At 37.0% G+C, this 23078-nt stretch overlaps 1 protein-coding gene across 1 annotated transcript in view; it reads right to left on the bottom strand.

The window, feature by feature from the left end:
• SEMA3A (semaphorin 3A) overlaps positions 1 to 23078 on the bottom strand; it is a 165656-nt gene that overhangs the window by 21941 nt on the left and 120637 nt on the right. The window contains exons 7-12 of the mRNA XM_008629577.2: positions 14804 to 14946; positions 13591 to 13705; positions 13424 to 13493; positions 12252 to 12396; positions 6210 to 6429; positions 1013 to 1104 (exon numbers count right to left, since the gene is read on the bottom strand). Of these exons, the coding sequence (XP_008627799.1) occupies positions 1013 to 1104; positions 6210 to 6429; positions 12252 to 12396; positions 13424 to 13493; positions 13591 to 13705; positions 14804 to 14946 (785 nt within the window). The remainder of the gene's footprint in view (positions 1 to 1012; positions 1105 to 6209; positions 6430 to 12251; positions 12397 to 13423; positions 13494 to 13590; positions 13706 to 14803; positions 14947 to 23078) is intronic.

Genomic DNA, 23078 nt, shown 5'->3' with positions numbered 1-23078 from the left:
GAATGCCCATAAGAAGCTCTGTTTAGCTATGTTGTCTCTGCTCAGAAAAAAACAGATGAAGGGATGGGAGTGGAGTTTGATGAGGATATGGTGGCTGCGCCCCTCTGTCAGGTCCAGGGCACGGTCCCTGTCAGCACGTCTGGAGTGACACCACACGACAAAAGGCTCCTGGAGCGTGCCAGCAGCATCTTCACACTGTCACATCAACCTCATGCTCCCAGCCAGGTATCAACCCCCAACAGCCTGGAGACAGGGAAATGGTGCCATAAAACGGCACTGACAGAAAGAATAAAGTGGGGAATGTAAATGATTCGTTGTTGTGTACAAAACACAAGACATCCCTGGGTTCTGTCTGGGAAGTGTTTGAAAGGTTTACTCAGCCTTGCCTTGCAGGAGTGCCTACAGGATGCCATATTTTTTAGGTGGCTCATATAGGAAAAATGGAAGAGATTGATTTCACCAAAAAGTACAAAAGCTACGGGGTGTTTACAGTGTCTTGTGTCGAACCATGAAAATGAGACCCTAAAGTGACCTTTGAAAATATAAACACTTTGTTCCCCACATTATTAAGCCTAAGAAATCTGGGCAGATCACTGTTTTACCTAAAGTATCTTCTTAGTTACAGTATGCTGATAGTCTGATTAGTGTTAAGGGTTGATGCAATTACAAATCTGTATATTGCATATCTCTGTGGGAGAAAACAGACAGGCATTGTTCTCAGACTTGCACAGGTAGATATTTAACTCCAGCATGCAACAGCTCTAAGATTCAGAAACACTAATTTACTTTTTAAACCACTGAACAAGAGCCCAGAATGCCACTTCTTTTATCATTAACCTCCAGCTCACACTGAAAGTTTCAAGGTTTATTTTGACTAGTGTCTGGGTCTCTAAATGACAAGCTAATTAGAGGGGTATGCCAGGCTATTCCTTGGCTAGACTGCAAGAAGTTGAGTTTGCAGCTGTCCACAGAGAAATCCACAACCTGACACTTGAAATTCAGCTGCACTTACCCGAAAGACTGTCATTTCTTCCAGCAAGACTTCCTCTAATTCGTGCCAAGTCTCCTTAGGAATTGAAACCACTTTAAGAACTGTTCCAATATCTTGAAAAGGGAAAAAAAAAAAAAAAGTTTTCAGGTGCTTAAGATGAATACTTCAGCTTTGTAGCAGCCAGAATTTCTTGTAGTATGTAATTATTTCACATATAAAGACTGTGAAGCTACGTATCTCTCAGCACTCATTCAAAAGAACTGCTATTTAAAATAACCTCAGAAAACACTGAATTTCAGTGTTTTAAGTTTTTCAGTTTTAAGTTTTAAGTATTTCAATTATCAAAATGCAACAAAGAAAATACATACTATTATAGTTATTAAAGAATAGACAGAACTGAAATACTATTTAAGTGACTGTATAAAATGACAGATTCATGACTGGGGAAGGAAATGCACTAAATTTACTCGGGTGTGTTTTATTGTCCATTTTGAATATGATGTTTGTCTTTCTTAAAATGCATGTGAAGATGCAGTACAGATATAAAACCATCTGGACGAACTTTGTTAGACAGATGAAGCTGTTAGGTCTCTTAAGTACACGCGATCTTCCCTGTGTCAAACAAAGTACCTAAGATGTATAAGCCCCTTAAGGCACCTATATTTCTCTGTGTGTAAGATGCTGGTCTTCACTGAGGGGTGAAAAGCATACAATTTGTGCCTTTGGTTTAGAAATAGATGTGTGCCAGCATTTTATTATTATATCAAATTAGATATTTGGAGTTTTGCAACTGGCTTTAAAATTAACAAGGCCAGCACTTGCAATTCCAGAGCCACAGCCTCTGGTTTTGGGAACATGGTTGAGACTAAAGACCATCTCTGTTATTCAGCTTCTGCATCTGTGATTTATTTCTTTGTTTCTATGAACACGATTTCCAGGAAACAACAAAAACACAAAGAACCATTTCTAGGTTGGCACACATCACTGCAGACTCTCTGAAATGGAAACAATCTGTATGCGACTTTTCTTTTTAACCAGCCAAGTGTAGTGCCATGTAAATGTATCACAGGTAGAATAACTATGTCCCTGAGGACTTTTCAAGTTGCACATCCTACAGCTTTAATGGTTTGGGAAAATACAAGGCATTTTAAGTGGATAAAATTCTCAAATTACTATAAAGGTCGACATTCTTAAAACAAGAATTTAACCATCAATTGCACAAAACCAAATGTATACACATTTTATAAGTATATATAATTTGTGTGTTAGTTGAAATAAGAATAAAAAGATGACAACTCTCTACTTCTATATTTAAAATACACATAAAATTGAGACAAAGAGATCACATGCATTAAAAATGTTTTTACAAGGCAACTATCTTAAAAGATATTGATTTAATTTAAAATTCTGGTACTTAACTTCTTTACATGATTTTGTATTTAAATATTCTAGAAAACCTGGGATATCCTGTAGAACTGAGTGTTTTCATTTTTCCATCTGCTTCCCTTTAACCAGATGTTGGTTTCTAGATACATATTTTTGGAGTTTTAGAAAGAAGCAATTTTTTTCCTGCTAGAATATGTACATCACTGTTTTCTTTCATTGGCCACACATTCATATATTCATTTAAAAAAACCCAAAACAACAGTTATTTCTTAAAGCAACAATAAAGCAAGGCACATCTTTCTTTTTATTTAGGCATCTATGTGTAGAAATTAAGCTAGTAAAATATACTAGATAAGTGGGTTTGGAGTGGTTTTCATTATGGTCGCTGCTACTAATTGAATATATTTAATTCAAGAAATATTGAGAATGGTACAGAATAAATGCAATATAAACTTTAAAATAATAAGAAAAAAATCCCACTTTTCTACAACAGAGTAATTCAGAAGAACAGATAATCTAACAGTAGTTATATTTGTAATTTAACTGATGAGTTAATTTCCTTAATTATCCTGATAATATGATGACTGTGGTTTTGAGGAAAATACATTTTACCAGTGAAAAACAGGGAACTCTCATCTAATAAATATGAGAGTGCAGCAAAATGTCACAACTGTATTCTGTGTTGGACTAGGACTGTCCTCAGTCACAATCCATCAAATGCCATATCTCAGAAATAAAGGGAAATTTTTTCTAAAACAGACTGAGTGGGCACTGAGCAGACACAAGTTTCCCATAATGTTGTTTCAACAAAAGGTCAGACTTTTAAGTGGCTCCTGAAACAATTACAGTTTCCTGATCTCAAGAAAGCCTCTGAGGTCAAAGATACACTGAGTTAATCACTCTGGAGACTCTGGTCAGGCCACAGGTACCAAAGTGCGGCTTTATCTGAGTTCTAGATCAAGTTTTACAGAGTAGTATTTCAAACAATTTCACACAAACGGAATCAGGCGACTCCTTTAGGATCAATAGGCTCTGCTTAGCAAGATAAGATTACTGTTATTAATTTGCTTTACTGACAGAGGTACTTTAACTGTGCCAAAGGATCCCAAGCATTAGACGCTCAGGATATGTATTAAGTGTGTATCTTAAATCCTGTTTTTTTCTGATTGCTTTCAAGCATGCTGATAGGATTTTATTTTCATTGTGAAACGCTGGTTGCAATCACAGTGGGAAAGAAACTGCTCAGCTCAAGATTTCACCCACAGGAAAGGAAAATGTGACCACACTGGGTGGCTATTAATTGTTGTGTTCAATTATCATCAGTTATTCAATGAAAAGGAAAAAAAAGTATTTCTTCAATATACTACAGTTCAGCAGCACATGGGAATAATGCAGATTGCTCTAACAGTAAAGGGAAAATACAGAGAAATATATCTAATCTGATGGGACAGACCTGCACAGAAAAACCCAGTCATACCCCAGAGAGCATAATTCTGGCTTTGACATATGTTCAGATCACCAAGTGGGAAAATGGACTGTGACTAGAGTCTCTAATCTGCTTCCCAGTTAGTTCTTTGCTTGGGAAGAAGTAATACATGCTGATTGTGTATCTGTTTCTGATTCCTCTGACTTTGTGCAGCTGGCTCAGTGCAGCTCTCTGGTAGAAGGCAGGCAAGGCCTCGGTTCTGCCTCTTTACCTTTCCTCCCACACAGAAGACAACCTTTCCTCATCCTGAAAACCTCTCCTTATTCTGAAAATAAGGACATGAGCTCAGAGGAGCATGGAGCATCTTTTGTGATCCAGCTCCAGGCATGGGTGTTGTAATGCCTGCTCTTGTCCCATGACGGTATGACCTCCTGCTGGAAAAAAAATGGTTTCTATGGACAAAAGTAGTATTTCAAAAAATAGTAACAATCTGCACTTAGAAAGATGGGATTTTGGTGATGAAATATCTTTTGGCAAGTGCAAGTAACAATGTTTCAACACTTTTCTTATTGTTTGTGGGCACGGCTATCACCAGCATTGGATAGAATCCTGGGTATTTATCATACACCTGAATATTAGTGGTTTAGGAAAACCCTAAACTCCCAACTCAGAGGTAAAAATTATCGTTGAGGTTCTTTTAGAGGGAGACCTTGCCTTGACTGATTTACATAACAACTGCTATACATAATAATAACTAAAGAACCAGTATATGCAGTGGTAACTGTCTAGAAGCTGTAACTCAGGTTTAAGCAAACCTTCCTGCACTATCTGAAACAGACAGGAACTTCTGTCTTACTTTTCATCTTACTCTAACAGAAGTCTTGAAGAAAGTACAGTGAATCTCTGGAAGAACTTCATACTTTCCCTTGCAGAAAGCAATGCATCTTTCTTTGTCCAAAGGCCAAGCTTTGGAGAGTTAAATGCCACCTCTTTTGCTCAAGACATATACTTAAATAAGTTCCTTATGTTTGTTCAGCATCATACCCTGTATATGTTTGGGGTTTTTTTCTGGGCTGAATCAGGTCATAGAAGACTTGTTGAAAGGCACCAACCATCAACCACTGTGAATTGTGGATGACATTGAAATCTCTAATGTGTGATGGAAAATATATATGTTGTATAAAATCATATGAAAATACTTTTCCAATGTTTTATGCAAGAACATACTGTAGCACTGGTATCTAATAACTCAGTTCACAGCTTTGAAGTGCTTTAACCCTTCCTGCAGAGCTGTGTTTTCTGCAGTAAATGTTCTGAATTGTTATGCTTGCACTGTGTTTGGTACACAAAACTTCACCAGCTCTCAGTTTACTCATAATACATTTCAGGCATCAACATGAAAGAGACTTTACATTTATTGCTTTGGAAATCTAACCCCAGGTCTGGAGTACCAGAACTGTATTTAAAGCATGCAAAAAGTTGGACTGTTATAAGACAGACATACAGGTATTTTTTTGGTCCAACACTGAAAAGAAGCAGTAGGGTTTCTGTTTGATTTGGTTTGGCTTCATGATGCCAATGTCTAATTACTAGCAATTATGCTCAGTAGGAGTATAAAATACTTTTATTCAACATTAACTGAAACATCAGCCAACTAATGTAAAACTTTCAGAAATGAAGAAACAGATCCACCAATTGCTACTCAGCACACTTTGGAAACCACTGAATTTAGGAAAATGCATATCAGCTAATTTCTGGACACTCTTTCTCATTATTTCCTTTCTGGAAAAAATGCCTTTTCTGAGTGCATTTCTCTAAGATGCCCAAGATGAATGATTCTGCAAATGCTTTGGAAAGGACATAATGTTTCTATTTGAATACCAGCTCTTCTGAAAACACTCCATTCGTGCCAGATATCTTCATCTTAAGTAAAATGATGCACCCTCTTGGCTGAAGAGCTGAGCATCTTAAGGCAATACTTGAAATACTTGAAAGGCACACAAGACATTTCCCATACCTGGATATTTCCCTCATTCGCATTAATACTTCTTACGCTGCACTTCAAAATGGGTACCTCAAACCCCTCATTTTAATACTAAATTATAATTAATAAGGGAAGATATTTCTAATAAAAATCCCTAATAGCAGTAGTTGGAAAGAGGGTGGTTTGATCTTAATCCAGTTGGCAAAGCTCCTAAAGAATTAAAGCAGGCCATGGCTTGAACCTGTAACAGCGAATGTTTGTAACAAAGACCTCCCCACATGCAGTTTTGGGTCCTGCCCCAAATTTTTACAGGTTTACGCTGTTCTTCAGTCAGTGTTCTGTCTTTCAAAGTATGAAATTTATCTGCTCTATGTTTCCATCAAGCCTGGAGGAGCATACAGTGTAGATTCAAGACTTCTCACCTGTGCCAATGAACATCACGTCATATTGGCCATCTTCTGCGTCTACTCGATCTACCACGATCTGTGTGAACTGGTAATCCACGTCTGTTTTAATCATGATTGGACGGTTGTTGATGGGGAATACTGGGTTGTACATGGCTGGGTGACTTCTGGCAAATGTGATAACTTCATCAGGAAGGTCCTTGGTGGAATCAAAACCTCCAAATGTTTTACTGGGACACTGGAAATAAAAAAATGAAATGTTTCACATTTTATTATTTATCATCCCATCTACTGCAGTCTAGAATTAAATATGTCACGGAATCTAAGTGTTTTGTGACAGACAGCAAAAGTTAATTCTGTCACTCTTAGCCTCTATTTTTTAATTTATTTTGGCTTTAAACCAATATGGTTAACAGAATGTAAATGATCCTCATATATCAATTTTCTTATTCCTATTCAGTGGAAAAGGTTTGTAAGTCCACTACTGATTGGTATTAATCTTTAATTGGCAGAAGGAAGAAATCCTGAAATATCTAAATGATTCAATACAAGGCAAGAAATTCAGTATTTGGTTATGTATACAACACAAAATTAATTAATTATGCCATCATGTTTGTTTTGAAGTACTGTCTTCAGAAGTTGACTGGAAGTCCAAATTACTATGTGAGGAATCAAATCCTTAAATCCTGGGACAATGCCCTGTTCTACTGACTTTTCAAACCCCTGCTTGTCTCAACAAGTCTGTGTCGTCCATGTAGTCCTGATAATGTGGATCCTGTTACACTAAATCAAATCTAGTGAGTCATGTCTTAAATGTATCTTTTTTTTCTGCCCTCTGATTCTAAAGAAAGCCTTCTGTGAGTGTTGCTCATCATACTGCCCATATGAACTCTTAGGTGAGGCAAGTCTCATTAAGGACCTGCAATAACTCCGCACTGTCCTGCACAGTGATAGAACAGTTGGTGTTCCATCGCGATTAATCTGGTCCCATGAAGTAAGACAGAAAAGAGTCACTTTTCCCCTGTATATACCCAGGGGTGGGCCAGACAGTTTTGCCTCTCATCTGTGAGAACCAAAAGGTTCTACTTTTCACATTTAGCTCATGTCCTCCCACTGTAAGCAAAAACCAGAGGGTGAAAAGGAAAGGTAAGACCATGGTGTTGGTAGCCACAGAAGTATTCCTCCACTTTCAGCCACCACAAATCCCCACCAGGAGACTCAAGAACTGTGGCTAATCACCATCATTTGCCCATATCTCTTCTGTAGAATTGGTAAGTATTTTATGAACAGTTATTTGTAACATTAACATAAGCATTAGTAGTGTATTAGTATTGCTGAGTGGATGAAGAAAACGAGCCATGACATCAGGCCAAAGATACTTGTCAAAGATCTTGGTGACCCCCACTGCTGACCTGTTTAGGTAACTCTTGAAGACATATAAAACATTAAATCCCAGCTGAAAATAATTATTTTGCAGTATTTGAACTTCAAATATAAACAACTGGTGTTAAAATGCCCTAGATAATTTGCCCTTTATATCCAGGTATAAAATACCTTCCAGTTAAATTAAAAACCTAGAGGACAAGATCTTACTAAGCAAGAATCCAGACCTTGCAGGATGCTCAACAGAAGAAATCAATTGTCTTTGCTATCACCTTGATCCAAATTATTAATAATTCAACAGAAATGAAATTTAAAAATCAATGTTGTCAAAAGGAGTAGCTGCTATACTCAGCAAAGGGATGCTTCCAGCATGGACATATAAAGTGCAAATTGTCCCTTGTTGGAATACTTGCTAGTAAGCAAATTCCTGCATTCTGTTTGTATGGAAGGGAAGAATGGAGGGAAGAAGAATATTTGATTAAGGCCTGTGGATCAGAAAAAGAAGAAAGCAAGTTAGCTATCTATTTTATTTTGTTAAGATTTTTTAACCTTTTTTTTCTTATTATATGTTCTTGCTCTTTTGTACAAAATTATTACAAAGAGAAAATCAGATGGACTTTTCATAATTATTGGCCAAACCATTTTCTGTCTCAAAAAATAGTGTTTCAAATGCTACACTTAAATTTTAAGTTTGCTTTACATCTCAATTAATATTCTAACTACAGTTCAATACTAATTACTTGGATTAATTAGATAACAATTAGACAATAGATGTAAAGTACTCTATGTATAAAAATCACTACACAAGAACTATTGTTAATTGCAGATGGGCAAACTGGAAAAATACTAAATGAACATTCATTTCATTTTTAAGCAAATGAATTTCAGCTGTGTTTCAACTGCTTGAATATTTACTTTCTGGCTCATTTTCTAACAAAGGATTTTACTTGCAGCAATATGAAACAGGCTCCCGAGGGAAGAGGTCACAGCACCAAGAGTGCCAGAGCTCAGGATGCATTTGGACACTGGTCTCAGGCACATGGTGTAATTCTTGGGGCTGTTCTGTTCAGAGCCAGGAGTTGGACTCAGTGACCCTTGTGGTTCCCTTCCAACTCAGGATATTCTATCATTCTATGGACCAAGATATACTTTGCACAGAAAAGTCATAAAACTAGAATTAGAGTCATCATTCTGTGTGCTTGAATAAGACTCTCAATTCTGAGACCCTGATCACTCCTTAGATCCCTTGCTTTTCTGAGAATAAAAAAAAAATTACTATAACCTTGTGTCTTTACATGTAAAGTTTGAAGTGCATTACCTGGACTAGGCTGTAGCTCACAGCCATCTCATCCTACTTTAGAAAACTGGGATGAAATCAAACTGCCACTGCTGTAAATCCCTCCCTTTTCAATGAGCAAAATGGGCACCGTCAGTAGGGGAGACCTAGCCCATCCACAGTCCAAATTGTCTGCACAGGAATCTCAACTCAGAAACAGAATAGAACAGAATAAAACAGAACAGCTGTCCTGAGGAGGAAAGTCCTGTCACGACATTATCCTTGGTGCTAATGACAGGGCTGCTTTTGACATTAGTGATTCTAGGTCAAGATAATTGACAAGGCACTTAATCAGAACTTGTGCTTATAAACCAAATCAATCCCATCGAAATTAAAGAACTAGGTTTTCGTGTGCCAAAATATAGGTATGAATACAAATATCCTGAAAAAAATGGAGAAATAAGTTTCATCTTGGATTCAAGTAGAGTGTAAGAACTCTTGCATTTTACATTCACTTCCAATTTTGTGTCCCCACTGTGTAATACCAGGGAGTCAGATCAGTCAGGAGGAAGTAACCAGACTATCCCCTAACTGGCCTAGTAGGGAATACAACAGAACAAATCAGTATCTACATTTTGGTAGAAAGAAAAAGTGCTTTGGTCATAACTCTTGGTGCCATGAAGCAGAGAAAACCTGAGCACTGCAGCTGAATTCACAGAAAGGGAGATAGGAATTCAGGATGAGGCACCTCAGTTAAGATGAGGTATACACATAAATCCTCCCTCCTCTCCCAAACACTGTTAAAAAGTTTAAAAAAGAAAAATAAAAATAGAAAAAGAAAGCGATAAAACCAAGTCCTGTAGATCTTACAGGAAAAATCTGGCAACTTCTTTGTTACATGTGAAGCTGATGTAGAATTGTTTACAAAGCTTTCTGGTTTTTTAAAAAAACATTTACTTTCCTTTTCTTTTACTCATACTGGGCAAGTCACCAGATGCTCAAGAAGTTTACTGGCACCTCACCTACTAAATTCCTGAGATAATTCAGCACTGTTTAACTGCAGTGCAATCTGGAAATGAATTACTGTAAGAAGATCAGGTTTTTCTCTCCCACCTCTTTCTGCATTTCTTGGAAAAGGAATCCAAAGGTCTGACATCTAAAGAACTTCAAAAATATTTTTCTTCTTTATTCTCAACAGATCTTCAAACCATTGAAAACACACCCATCTTTATCACTTTATAAACAAAAAGCTTCTTTTTAGCCAGAAATGTACCTCATTTTAAAACTGAGTTTTATCCTATTAATACAAAAGAATGATTTTAGCAACTGTGAGGGCAGTCCTCTTTTTCAAAGTGGCAGAACCCAGGGTTAGAGTCACTGACATTGGGCTAGGACAAATTGCTGGCCTCAGCCACTCTAACAGGATTTACAGTGGCACAGCCTCCTCCTGCGCTACATCTGAGGGGCTAAGCAGACCTATAAAATTTGGGATCACATTTGCCTTTAGGCAAGAAAACAGCTTATGGTGGAATCTGAACATCTTTGCACTTCGTGAATCTTAATAAAAGCATTTTACAATGAAATTGTAAAGGAAAACTCCATTCTGATAGGGTAGCCAGAAACAAAAGTATCTGTGACCTGACTGCATTTCCTTACTTTGACAAAGGCTCTGGTGTCTTAGCTCACTTCACCACTTAAGGGCTGGGTTCTGGTCCTTTTCTTTCTGCTTATTCGGGGAAGTTGATCAACTTACTCTTTTCCCATATGCATCTCACATCAAGACCCTCAGAGAAGTCTTGACGTAACCTGCAGGCAGAACTGAGGCCGTAACTGTGTCTCAAGACACAGAACTTCCAATCTCAAGAGCAAGTATTTGAATTGTGCATTCAGAATCTCAGTAGAACTGCATCTTATCTCTGTAGAGGAGTGAATGCAACAGAGCCTGTGTGCAGTAGTCAGTTCTTTATCTCAGTCTATTTCTGTGATAGTCCATATCACAGAAATTTCTTTATCCATAGTTCTGCATAATATCTAGTATCTGGTTTTGTTGAGAAAGGTTAATTGATACTGGAATCAAAGAGGAATATAAAGAAACAGAATAATGAACACTAAGTCTGTTAGACTGAAAAGAAGGTGACAATAGCTACACAAGAAATATCAAAAATGTCCACTCATTCACATTTTCTACAGTCGTAAAACAACAGAACTTCAAAAAAACCCCAACCCCCTGACATATCAGAATCAACTGTGGTAATTGAAAAAAAAAAGGTTCACCATCAGATGAGAATTGAAACCTCTTTTATGCTGCAGAGCTTTTATTTTAACTCTGGAAAAAACTAGAAATTCTGTTAGTCACAGTGAAGAAGTGAGGAGTGCTGAGGAATCCAGCTGTCAGGGAGCCACTGTTTTCTTTTACTTAGGAAGCAATTTTCATTAGCTGAGCATATATATCAGTTGAAAGATCAGATTGGAAAGGACAATTTCAAACATACCAGAGAAAAGTAGAAAATATGATGAATTAAAGAAGCAAAGTTATTCCTGCTTTCTTTTGTGCCTTATATTTAAGAAGACTTTAAAAAGAATGTTATAGACATATATATTATTTACATACATACATTTATATGTATACATGTGCACATACATATTTCATCTTCTTCAATGACAGTTCACAGCATAAATGGGCCAAGCTGATTTATACAAGCTAAGGAGTGGCCCCAATGTATACAATTAATGCTTGTTTCATAAATGTCCCATCTTCTTAGACTACTGGAAATTTCAGAGGCAGTTAAATATTTCTAGAATGTGATGATATCAGTTGAAATATGGATGTCTTATATAGGTTGATATTTTAGTCATTTATAAACTAGAAAGAGAATCAGGTAAAAGCAGAGATTTTAAAAAATGCCCAGTGGAAGTCAGAAACTACTGTAGTCATTCTATCATCTATTGCAGAAATATCTGTTTCACTGTCCTAGATTTAATGTTGACTGAAAGTTCCTAACAGGCAGGCAAATCCTCTGTTTTCCATTCATTCTCAATAAGAATGGCTCAGCCAATATTTGGAAAAAAACAAATTCCAAGGAAAGGGTAATGCAATGTAATTTATGAAACACTTGACTTTCAGTAAAATTCTCCAGCCATTACCAAAACTTCTTTTGAAGTTGTTAATATGAATGCCAAAACTAAAATCCAAGAGAAGTTGTTATTGCAGTTTCATATGTTACAGAAAATCAGTACATCCTGGACCTGGAGGAACTGTTAGTTTTCCCTTCTGCCACTCTATCCATTTTGTTATCTGTGTCAGTTTCTTTCCTGGATCTCAGCTCAAGGACCATGTAATGTGTGAAAATATTTTCCACAGTCTTCCCAGTTTAGATTGCTGTATTTCTTAGGGTACTTACAGTTCCTGGCCGTGGATATGGCACTCGCCCTTGGTAGGGAACCCACTGGTAGTTCGGGCCATCTCGGTGGGCATAGGGACCAAGAAATACCCTCCTCACATCAGTCATGCTGTACATACACACTGCTGATCCCTTGAAGATATTACTGAAAATGAGGGGAGAAGAAATCAAATCAAATCAGGTTCTTTAAATTATCCGTCGATTTAATCAAATGGTAGAGCTATGGGAATAGCAGCTTGGTGCTTTCTAATTTATTGCATGTGCTGATTATCAAACCTCTGACATGCTCTCAGAGCAATCCTCACTCACCTCCTGTGAAAGTTCAGCAAAACTGATATGATCTCCCAGACATTTTCCTAAGCAGATGGCTGCTATTTCACTATTTAAAACATCTTGTCCCCAGAAGGCCAAAGCCCAAATGTGAGTAAATTTCAGTAAGGCTGTCCCTAGAGAACTATTCAATTCTTTCCTACACTTCACTTTTTTCTATTTTTTTTTAGCAGTCTCTTCCATCACTTGGGCAGCACACGTGCAAACTTCAGTGTTGTTTCTTACCCTGACACTTCTTGCAGAAGACAGTAAGGACTTGTAAATCTCCCTCCTCTATCCCTGGTATCACTAGAAACATATTTTCTGTTTAGAAACTAAAACTTGTTTCCTTCGCAGATAAATGTGGCAATACAACCAGTACTGCAAACCTTCCTCAGGACAAAGCTGCGAGTATATTTGGTTCTTGGTGAAAGCACAATGAAACAAAAACATTCAAGTCACAGTTATATGTGATTCAATAACAGAACATTTGAAAGATCATTAGACTTTCCAGATTTCAGCAATATTTTTTACTAATATCTCCTTGAGTAGCCAATTTCTCACTCCACAGATTTTCTATTTTACACTGCTCCCAAACAAGTTTATTTGTTCTTGTGTTCTTTTTCCAAATCTGTGTGGAAAGGGCTACAAATGCTAATCCCTGCTATAAAAAGCAGCTTCAGAGTGATGATGTACATCGCTCATAAGAAAGAAACCTAATTCATTACTTCTTACTGCCATTGACTTCTCAGTTCAAAGGTTAAGAAAATTTCATGGTTTTTAAAACCACTTTTAACAAAGAATCCTCTTTAAAACAAGCAGCCACCCAAGATTCTGTGGAAGTAAAATGATATGCTCTGTACCTGGAAGTTGTAAACACTCCATAGACTATTGGATTTTTAGGGTCTTTTGAGTTCATTAGGAACACATCCTCTGTAACAATAACAGGAGAAAGAAAAGAAAATTAGGTTGAATTCATACAGGTAATACCTGAAGACATTTCTATATTCTGGCCATTTCTGCCACTTACGTAGTTCATCAAAGTGTGTGTCAATGCCATTGGGTCCTGGTACAGAACATATCAGACGTGCTTTGAGGAAAGTTGTCCATTTGTTAACAAGGCTCCTGTGTCCTCCAAAGTCATTCTAATAACAAAATTATTTTGCATTAATATTTAGCAACAGTCTTTGTTTGAAGTACCAACAGAGTACAAAGAAAATACAGTAAATAAGATGATATTTAGAGAAAATAAGAGAGAAGAATTCACACTACATACAAAAGCAATATGCTGCAAAGACACAAACTCTGAATTATTTTTATTTTACACTGTATTGCGTCAAATTTCATCCTAATACATAACTTAAAAACCAAAAACCTCAAATCTCTTTATATACCTTTATACACATATAAGACTGGGAAAAGATAAGTGGGCAGAAGTCCTGCAAAAGCTGAAGGTGTTTATTATGGTTAACTGGGTAGCAGCAAAGTAGAAAGGCAAGTTGCAACAGAACAAAGTAGATAAAAATGCCAGAACAGTGGGATCAGTTGTACAGAAACAAAGTGCCCCAAGGACTTCATACTTGTGGGATGATTGGTTTTAAAGTAGCAACCTCTGAATTCAAGGAGGTAAATTGAAATTGTGCTTATGAATTAACAGAAAATTTTACTGTAAACATCACAGTTGCCAAAGCTACAAATTTTTTAATATCATTTCATTAGCAGAAATATTTTTGAAAGTCTGTCAGAAAACCATCTGGACATTTATCCGTGTGGACAAATGATTCATCTTGCAGTCACTAAGGGTCTTTGGAATGGCTGCCCATTTCTACAGCTAACCTTAAACAGTTATTTTGCTGTATCTTCCTTTGCCTGTGTTTTAAAGGTTTTCACTAATGTGGGAATGGAAAGGTATTAACATTTAAAAAGCAAATTCTTCAAATGTTTTTGGCCTACCTGGAAGTATCACATTTCTTGTAAAACACTTTCTTTTACAGACACTTTCTAAGCCTCAGAGGATATGTATGACTTTTTAAACCAAACACTGTAGTTTGTTAAGTTCCCCCAGAAAATAATTAAATAGTATTCCTTTCTGTGTGTCATCCCCAAACTATTTTTCTCTTGGGATGACCCCTGCTTTACTACAATGCCAATGTTAGTACTGAATAGTTCACAGGCAAGAAAACACAGTTTCTAAAATTGCTTGCAAGTGCATTTGGTATCACACCAAAAAGTCATCATCTTACCTTGCAGATCTGCCCTATTCTGGCATGAGTGGCTTTTCCAGTGTGCTCTCCATCAATTGCATTTTCACGGAAGAAGAAATAGATTTTGTCATCTTCTGGATTGTCACTCTCTGGTATCAGGTGAGCACTGACAAATCTGGGATCTGAGAAGACAATGCCATTGTGCATGTTACTACTGCATGAACTGGATCACTTGTCTTCCTTACATAAATGAACTGTCATTTTTCTTCCCAAAACCCAATCACTGCATCCCATGGCAAATATTTCTAAATTAGGTACATCATCACTTGTTAACATGACAGGTTAAAGATAAGAGGAATTTGCATTCCTCTTATCTTTAATACAGAGAAGTTTTTGTTACAGGTATTTAATGAATATATATTAACTTCATTATTGGAGCAATTAAATGTTTATGAAATCTTTTTACAGATGTTTGTATAACATTACAGCATGGTTTCATAATTCCATGTATTTTTTACTGACAATTTTCTTGTCTTTGGATGTCTGGACTTTGGTTAATAATCTTTCTGTATAAGTCACAATTAAAATGAAAGAATTATGGAGACAAATGTAAAGTTCTCATTTCAGCGATTAAAAAAAAAATTTACGCCTAGAAAATTGTTAGTGCATTACTGTTAAAAAAAGTTGAAAAGTACATTTTGATTGATACTATTTCCATGTGATACCCCAAATCCCCAAATTTTTGTCTTCTTTTCAGAATAGAAACAGATTTTAGAATTTCTACTGAAGTTGTTGAAATACTTTGTCTTGCCATTTTTGTAATTTTTTTTTTATATACATAAACTTTATTTCTTAATGATTAGAGTGACGACTTTACTTGGTGGTAAAAAAGATACATCAAAAAATGAAATACATATAATGTGCACATACTGATCAGTTATATAAAAAATGCTATAAAGAAGTTTTAGGAGAGAGAATTTTATAGAATTCATATCAATAAATTCATACCAGTGGTGCATCTGGCTCATTGCTGTATTTTACAGAGATACTTCAGCTGGTATCTTTCTACTATATTTGGAAAAAGAAGGCATATCCAACAGATTTACCAATCTGTTTTATAACCATTCTACATCCTGCTGGGATAATTAACTGTGAACTATATTTAACTACTCAGAGTCCTGCTCCTATGTGAAATTGCAAGCTATTTTAGTGTCTGTATTAACATCTTTCCAGTGTATGTTTATTGCTATATAGTCATGGAAAGAATGAACTTTGCTATGTTTTGCCAGTTTGCAGTAGCTGGCCTGTGCAACTCATTGCCTTATTAAGGATGGCAGTGTTTTTAAGCAACATATTTTAATATATTTGTATATATGCACATAGAAGTTTAGATGTTTCTATTATATGAGTAGATACTGCATAATTGTGTGTGTGTGTGTCTTATCATGCAATCTGTGTGTATATATATGTATATATTCTAATGTACTTGTGTGTGTATATACATCTATATATACGAGTACAGAAGGATGACCCTACTGGATTAGACCAAAGTTTACTTAGATTAATACACAACCTCCAAGATCGTCCAGAAGTAATTACTGGAGACAAGAAAGAATATGGTGAATACAAACAATACTCTCCAAGAATAAAGTCCCTTCCTTCAATTGTTTTCAGTGTAGCTGATTCCCTGAGCTTTGCTGCTTTCTGTGTGCTTAGTTAACTCTAAATAGACTTCTCATCCAGTTATCTGTCTAGTTTCTTCTTGAACTCATACAAATTTCCAGCATTCAGCATGTCCTTTTGGAATTTGTTCCTCACGTATACAATGTAATGAATTAAAATTTACTCCTGATTTTTTTGTTTTGAACATTGATCTTAATAATTTCATTTGGTTCCTCTCAATTCCTATATTGAAAAAATGCTTAGTGTTCAAGACTAGTATGCTCTTTAACAAGGGCTGTAACAATTCTCTTTGTTGAATTCTCTGTTGGTTTTTTTTTTTCATTAATTCCTAACATTTAAAATGGATTTGACAGATCCTCAGCAGTAATCTGAAATTGTCATGGAATTTATGTGCCATAACCCCAGAATCTCACTCTTCATTGGTGGTGCTCTGTCCACAGCCCATTATTTTATATGTGAAGATAGGCATGTTTTCCTCATGGCTTTCCCCAAGGTTTATCAATACATCATTCATCAAGAATAATTTAATTTGCCATTTGATTGTTTAGCTACCCAGTTGCATAAGATCCTTTTGTGATCCTTCCCAGTCTTCCTTTGTCTCACTATGCTGAATAACTTAGATTCATGTGAAAAAAACCCAACCTCTCATCCAGCCTCTTTTTCAGGTTATTTATGAACATGTTGAACAACACAGGCCACAAAACAGATCTCTGTGAACCTGTGTCTACTACCTATTGTCTGTTAAAATAAACATTTTTAGACATCTGAAAACATGGACAAGCTGAGATTTTAAGCTCTCCACCCCAAACGCCAGTAATGTAAGCTATTAAATGTGCTTCCTTTCTTTCTAGCATGCATTTAATAGCCTTCAAGGTACACTGACATGAGACCCGAGATAAATAATATCTAGACTATTTTTTATATGATATACTAAGGCTTTGCATGCAACTTGAATCTCAAGAAACAAGAACTACAGCTTGAAAATGTCTGCACTGCAGCCTGGGGAAGGATCCATCAGAGAAAGAGGATACCCATTAGAAGACACTGTTTTTGGCTACTGGATCTGGAGAACCTCTTTTCTGAATCAGTTGTTTTTACATCCTTAAGGTCTTAATGAAAAAGGGTAAAAAATAATATTCAACCAAAACCTAAACACATTCCCAAATGGTTGAATGATTTATTTCTAGTGCAAGATATCAAGTTCTAAAATAAATCACTATATTATCAGGCATCAAAAATCTAACTTTACATTGGCCTATGAAGATACTGTGGGGAGTCCCATTTGAGTCTAAAATATTGCTGATATAGCACTGGTTATATAAACTTGCCCTCGGTTAGCATATTATTATTCTTTTCTTTCCCTCTCATAATTTTGCAAGTGAACCTAGAAACAGTAAGACAGTTGCGTATTAAAGCAGGACTGACACAGCAATTATAGAAAAATAGTTGAATAAATTGAAAATATGTGTTTCAAATGATTCTGTCAGAGCGACAGCTGAGAAGAGGGTTGTGAGATAAAATAAATGCCACAGCCAGAGTATGCATTGTAGGCACTTCTTACCAGTGCTCATCTGAGATGGATTCAGATTTTTAATTAGTGATTAATAATCCTAACTACATGCCTGAAAATGAAGTAGTCACACAGCCTCATATTAGAAACACATCCATTGTACGTCATGGAACAGGTTTTTTTTTGAACACTGATGTTTCTTATTGAGCACACCTTGGATTGCTTTGCCATCTAGTTAAATCGATACATTTTAGTCAATAAAGAGTGGTTCTTCATGTTATAGGTCCCTGGCTCTTGTTACCTGGTGGTGTTTGGTTTTTTGCCCCTCTTCCACGTAATAGATCTATGTCTATGCAGTGAAGCAAATAAAGGAAGAACAGGCTACATGTGTTCTGTTGCATATAGAAATAGATTAATTTCTGTTCAGAATGAATGTAATGGTTACAGAAACAACATCATGATACCATGTGTGGAGAGAGGGAGAGAAAAGTGGTTGATAATTTCATGGGTTATAAAGCTATGAAGTGGGTGGTGTGAACCAGTGATCTGTAGTGTGTTCTTTATTGTTTCACTAGTGCAAGGGCTGTTTGACTTGCCCGAGGCTTGATGCACACTTGCATTTAACCCCAGGGCTTCAGACCATGCTCACTACTGGCTGCTGAGGGTCCTGATGAATCAATCAGCCAGATGGCCTACAGTCACGCAACACAGCCCTCTCCACGGACTGCACAGCACTTTTTTATTGCTCTTCTTTGAGGATTGCAAGGGAGATACCCACAGATGAGGGAATTAGGGACTTCTCCTTGACTCTCCTAATTGCTTACCCATGCAGCAGAAGAAAGAATGTCATCCATGAATGTGTATGTTCAAGTATCAAGACTGCCCTGCCTTACCCTGCAAAATTAAACAGGTTTCGTATCAAGGAGTCCCCATGGGAAGTTTAAAATAATTCAGTCAGGGTTGACCTATTTCATACATTCAACACAGCCAGAAAAAAAATGCCGGAATGAACTTCAAGCAAGTTTTACTGAAGAGGAAGTGGGACTTTGATCCAAACCCACCAGTAACAACTGTAAAAGTGAGTGCACTGCAGCTATTGGGGGTAGGTGAAAACTTCAAATTTCTGAGTGTGATTTATGGAGTATTCTGCAACCCTAAAACTCCAATCCATGAAGCCCTCAGAAATGCTGTTACAACAGTTCAACACTTTCTTGTTTGAAAGCAGTCTCCCATTGGCTGAAAGTCCAGAAAGCTTGTTTTGGGAAAATGGACTTAAGAAATAATTTGACAGCAAATATTTTGCAATGATTCATTGCTTTTAAAAAACACAGGCAGACAATGTGGAAGAGAGCTTTAAAAAACAGCATACATCAAACAAACATTTCTGAAACGTGTTTAAGCATGATCAAAGGAGAAACCAAGCCACAGCATAAACACGATCAAAATAAAATAACAGCTAAAAACACTTCTCTGATCTTGCAGCCAAAGTGAACAAGCTAAAAATAAAAACTTATATTTTTATTTAAAACAATCAGCCTTTAAGAAGCAAATTATTAAAACCCACACCTTTTTCAGTCTCCTTTTTCCAGTTGTCTTGGCTGTGGTGCTATTTCTCAGATCCCACATGACACCTTTGTACACCACTTTGTGCGCCCTCCTGCAATTACCAGCTCTGCAGACATTTCATTGGCAGCAGCCCATTAAACTGTCCTTCCTGAGAAACCTGGCTCTTTATGAAAATGACACCTTGGTCCAGCTGCCTCTATGATTTATATGCCATTGTTTGCTTATTTAAGTAATGGAAACATGTTTTGCCTGGCTCAGCATTTCAGGTTGAGGAAAAGCAAAGGTAAATCGATCTGCATTGGTTCTTTAACAAATGTTATTCTTTAGCAGCAACAACCGCACAAATACACACACACACCCAAGAGCAAGAAACAATAAAAGTCAGAAATTGGCTTTCTAACTGAATCATATTAGCATTTTAATGAAGATCTATAAACTTGAAGGCACAGAAATTACCTTTACCTGTCAAGATTGAGTAAGCTGAAGGAACAGAAGCTGGGGTCATCTCCTCATCACTTGACAGGAGCCAAAGGGCAGTTCTCTTAGGAAATGTTTTGTAGAGAGTTTGAACTGGATGCCCCTATTATTGTATATTTACGGTCAAAATTACTAATTTATCAGTTCACAGCAAGAAAATTTTAGGGAACTAGGGAAATTTTACGCTCAGTAAAACTGCAATTGCTATAATTTAATGAAAAGTAGTGGAGGGTGACTGGGACCCTGAGGAGAGGAAGACTAGAGAAGCTGAAATTAAAAATTTAACAACAAAAACAGACAGCTACTCAAGACTTCATAACCATGTACAGCGCCTGTCCGCTGAGATCCAGCACGGAGACCCAAACACTATCCTCAGAAAATCTGGACTTGCTCTCATAGTGAGCCCTACTACCCACAGAGAGGAGACTTGCAGCTCCAGTCACAAATGTACAGAGCAGAGCCTCTGCCTCAGTAAGGTCACCAGAGGACAAAGCTGTTAATATGTGGTGATGAGAGAGCTAAGATGGTTTGTGGTTTTACACACTCAAGTGTAGTTTACAAAACAGCAAAGCTTTTAGTGGTGTTCTTTTAAAGTCCCTTCATTTAAATTCCTCAACTTTCACATTCCACTTGCTGCTGTTGAATCAGGGAAACACAGCAGAGCTCTCATGGATTCACTGCTTCCAGTGAAGCTCCTCAATAACATGGATGGCATCAGACCACATCCTCAAAGTGGGAATGCTCTTTGCACAAGGGACAACTTGTGGCTATTATGGAGCTAATGTGAGGGTTTTGTGGTAACTTATTGTCAGATGCTAACATAGAAAGGACAGACTACAGAGTAGAGATGTCATTTAAAGACGCTGTTTACAAAGTCAGGAGGATGTGTGGCATGCAGGCCATGCATGATCAAGCTGTCAGCAGCTATTACAAGGTAAGAAGCCCTATGGTCCCTCACTGATTTTGCAATGGAAATTTCCATCAGAAAAGAGTTTTAAAGACTGATGATCTTCATCAAGCAGTTTATCTTTGAGTCAAGATGATCTTAAAGTAGTGTGTTAGTTATGTCAGCCAGCTTCTCCTTCTTAGAAGTGATATCCTGTTTTTTATTAATTTTTCAAAGATTAGTAAAGGCAATTTTTGTGTCACAGATTATAAAACAGGCTAATAAGTATGAAGTTTAATAAGGCTTCTTTTAATTTCAATAGTGTACTTCTTAAAAATTTAATTTTATTGTATTTTATTTTATTCAAAACTCTTTTCAGAATTAAAAAACCCAAAAAAACCAACAAACCCTTCCTCTGCAGAATCCAGCTGCTATGCTTCAGTGGTGACTTGTGTGACATAAGGAGATTACAGATTTTCAAGGATGAAAGGTATTAAAAGTAGCAACAACATATCACTCTTCTGTCATTTCAATACATGGGTGCAGCAGCAATGTAACACGCAAAGAGACGTGCATTAAAAAAGGCACACCATGTTTTTACATGTGTAAATTCTTCTACATCTCAATGGTACACTTACACAAACAGCAACAGGACTCTAGTCCTTGTGGCTTTTACAGTGGCTTGACCATAAGTGTTATCTATGCATCCATTCTCATTGTGAGAGATGTTAAAACTGAATTAAAATGACTGTTTTTTTTAAGGAATGACTGATTTGTATTTGAGGCAAAAGCAAATGTGTTACAACATCCTAAAGCATTCAGGCTCCATGCTGGCTGGGCAGCTAGCAGAAGTGAAAACTTGACAAGACCAGGCTGGGGACCAAGCCATGGGTGCCCTCCCAGGGGCTGGCAGTGATGCAAAGCAAAGTGACAGTAAGAGGAGCACAACCTCAGTTTGGGGTGCTCAGCACCTCTAGAATAGCGTGAATGAGTCCCTTAATACCTGCCAAAACAATGCCACCACCTCAAGATGCCTCATCTCTTCTGCCTTAGAGGCATAATTCAGCATGAACATACCTTGCGAATAACATTTTAGCTCCCACAGGAAAGAGAAGGAAGAAAATGTTGATCTCTGATGCAATTACCAGTTTCTGAAGCCTTTGTTCTAAAGAGACAACAATAGTTTTGATTCCCTGTTAAAGACTAATTATATGGTGAAGAAAAGTGAATACAAAAGTTCAGTAAAATTATAGCTTAATGCTCAACATAAATTAGATTTCTCACAAAACAATGCTTATGATCTAACCACCCCATTTAATTTAATAGAGGTGATTATTATCTCCTTACAGAGAAAGAAGCAAAATTAACACCTCTTTTCCATTACTGACTATGTTTTAAGGTTGTCGTATATCTATCAACACAATTAATTTTAAACTTATTTACTTGTCCCTCAGAGAGAGTAATTGGGCAATTGAGAAAACTAGTGTCCATCACAGAACAGAAAGTGAGGCTTGCAGCACATTGTCTCCACTTAGGAATACTTTAATCTCAATTTTTTGTATTTCTTAAAGCTAATGAGAGTTCCAGCTAAGAACCTGTTTCTTCCTCTCTCAGTCATTTATCTGAAGTTTTTGACATTGATGTTTGGAAATAAGACCAGAAAGCCTGTGCCTTAACTGTGTAACCTACATCTTTAGAGCTCTGGATGAGTGACAAGAACTAAATACCACAGTCTTTATGCTAAGAAGTGATGTATTAGGGGAGGAAGTGGAGCGTGGAGGCACTGAAGACAAAAGATGTTTCTGATTTGGGATGTTACAGACTTTTGGCATATACAGCCATGCTACAGGCCTGCCTTTTGTAAGCTCTGAAAATTCACAGGTGAAGCACAAGTCCCTGGAGATGCCGAAGCAGTTTATGGCAGTTGATCCTAAAAGCCAGAAACTAAACCTGTTCCTCTCCACTAATGTGATTTTCTCAGGCCTTTCTGAATGCTGAGAGATGTGTGTCTATGTCTTGTTGGAATATTCTTCCTCTTTGCCACCTAGAAATCAAGGGTGCAAGAAGGTGTCCTGAAGGCAGAGGGAACATGCTGCAGCACCATCAGCCAAACTCCTGACACAGCACTTTGCAGGAGGCAAATACCTGGCTGAGTGTGAGGAACAGCTGGAGATTAACATGGCAAACATATT

Source organism: Corvus brachyrhynchos, unplaced genomic scaffold (genome assembly GCF_000691975.1).
Source record: "Corvus brachyrhynchos isolate BGI_N302 unplaced genomic scaffold, ASM69197v1 scaffold50, whole genome shotgun sequence".
NCBI classification, from domain to species: domain Eukaryota; kingdom Metazoa; phylum Chordata; class Aves; order Passeriformes; family Corvidae; genus Corvus; species Corvus brachyrhynchos.
The sequence above is the reverse complement of the archived record's forward strand: the minus strand, read 5'-3'. Positions and strand labels throughout refer to the sequence as shown.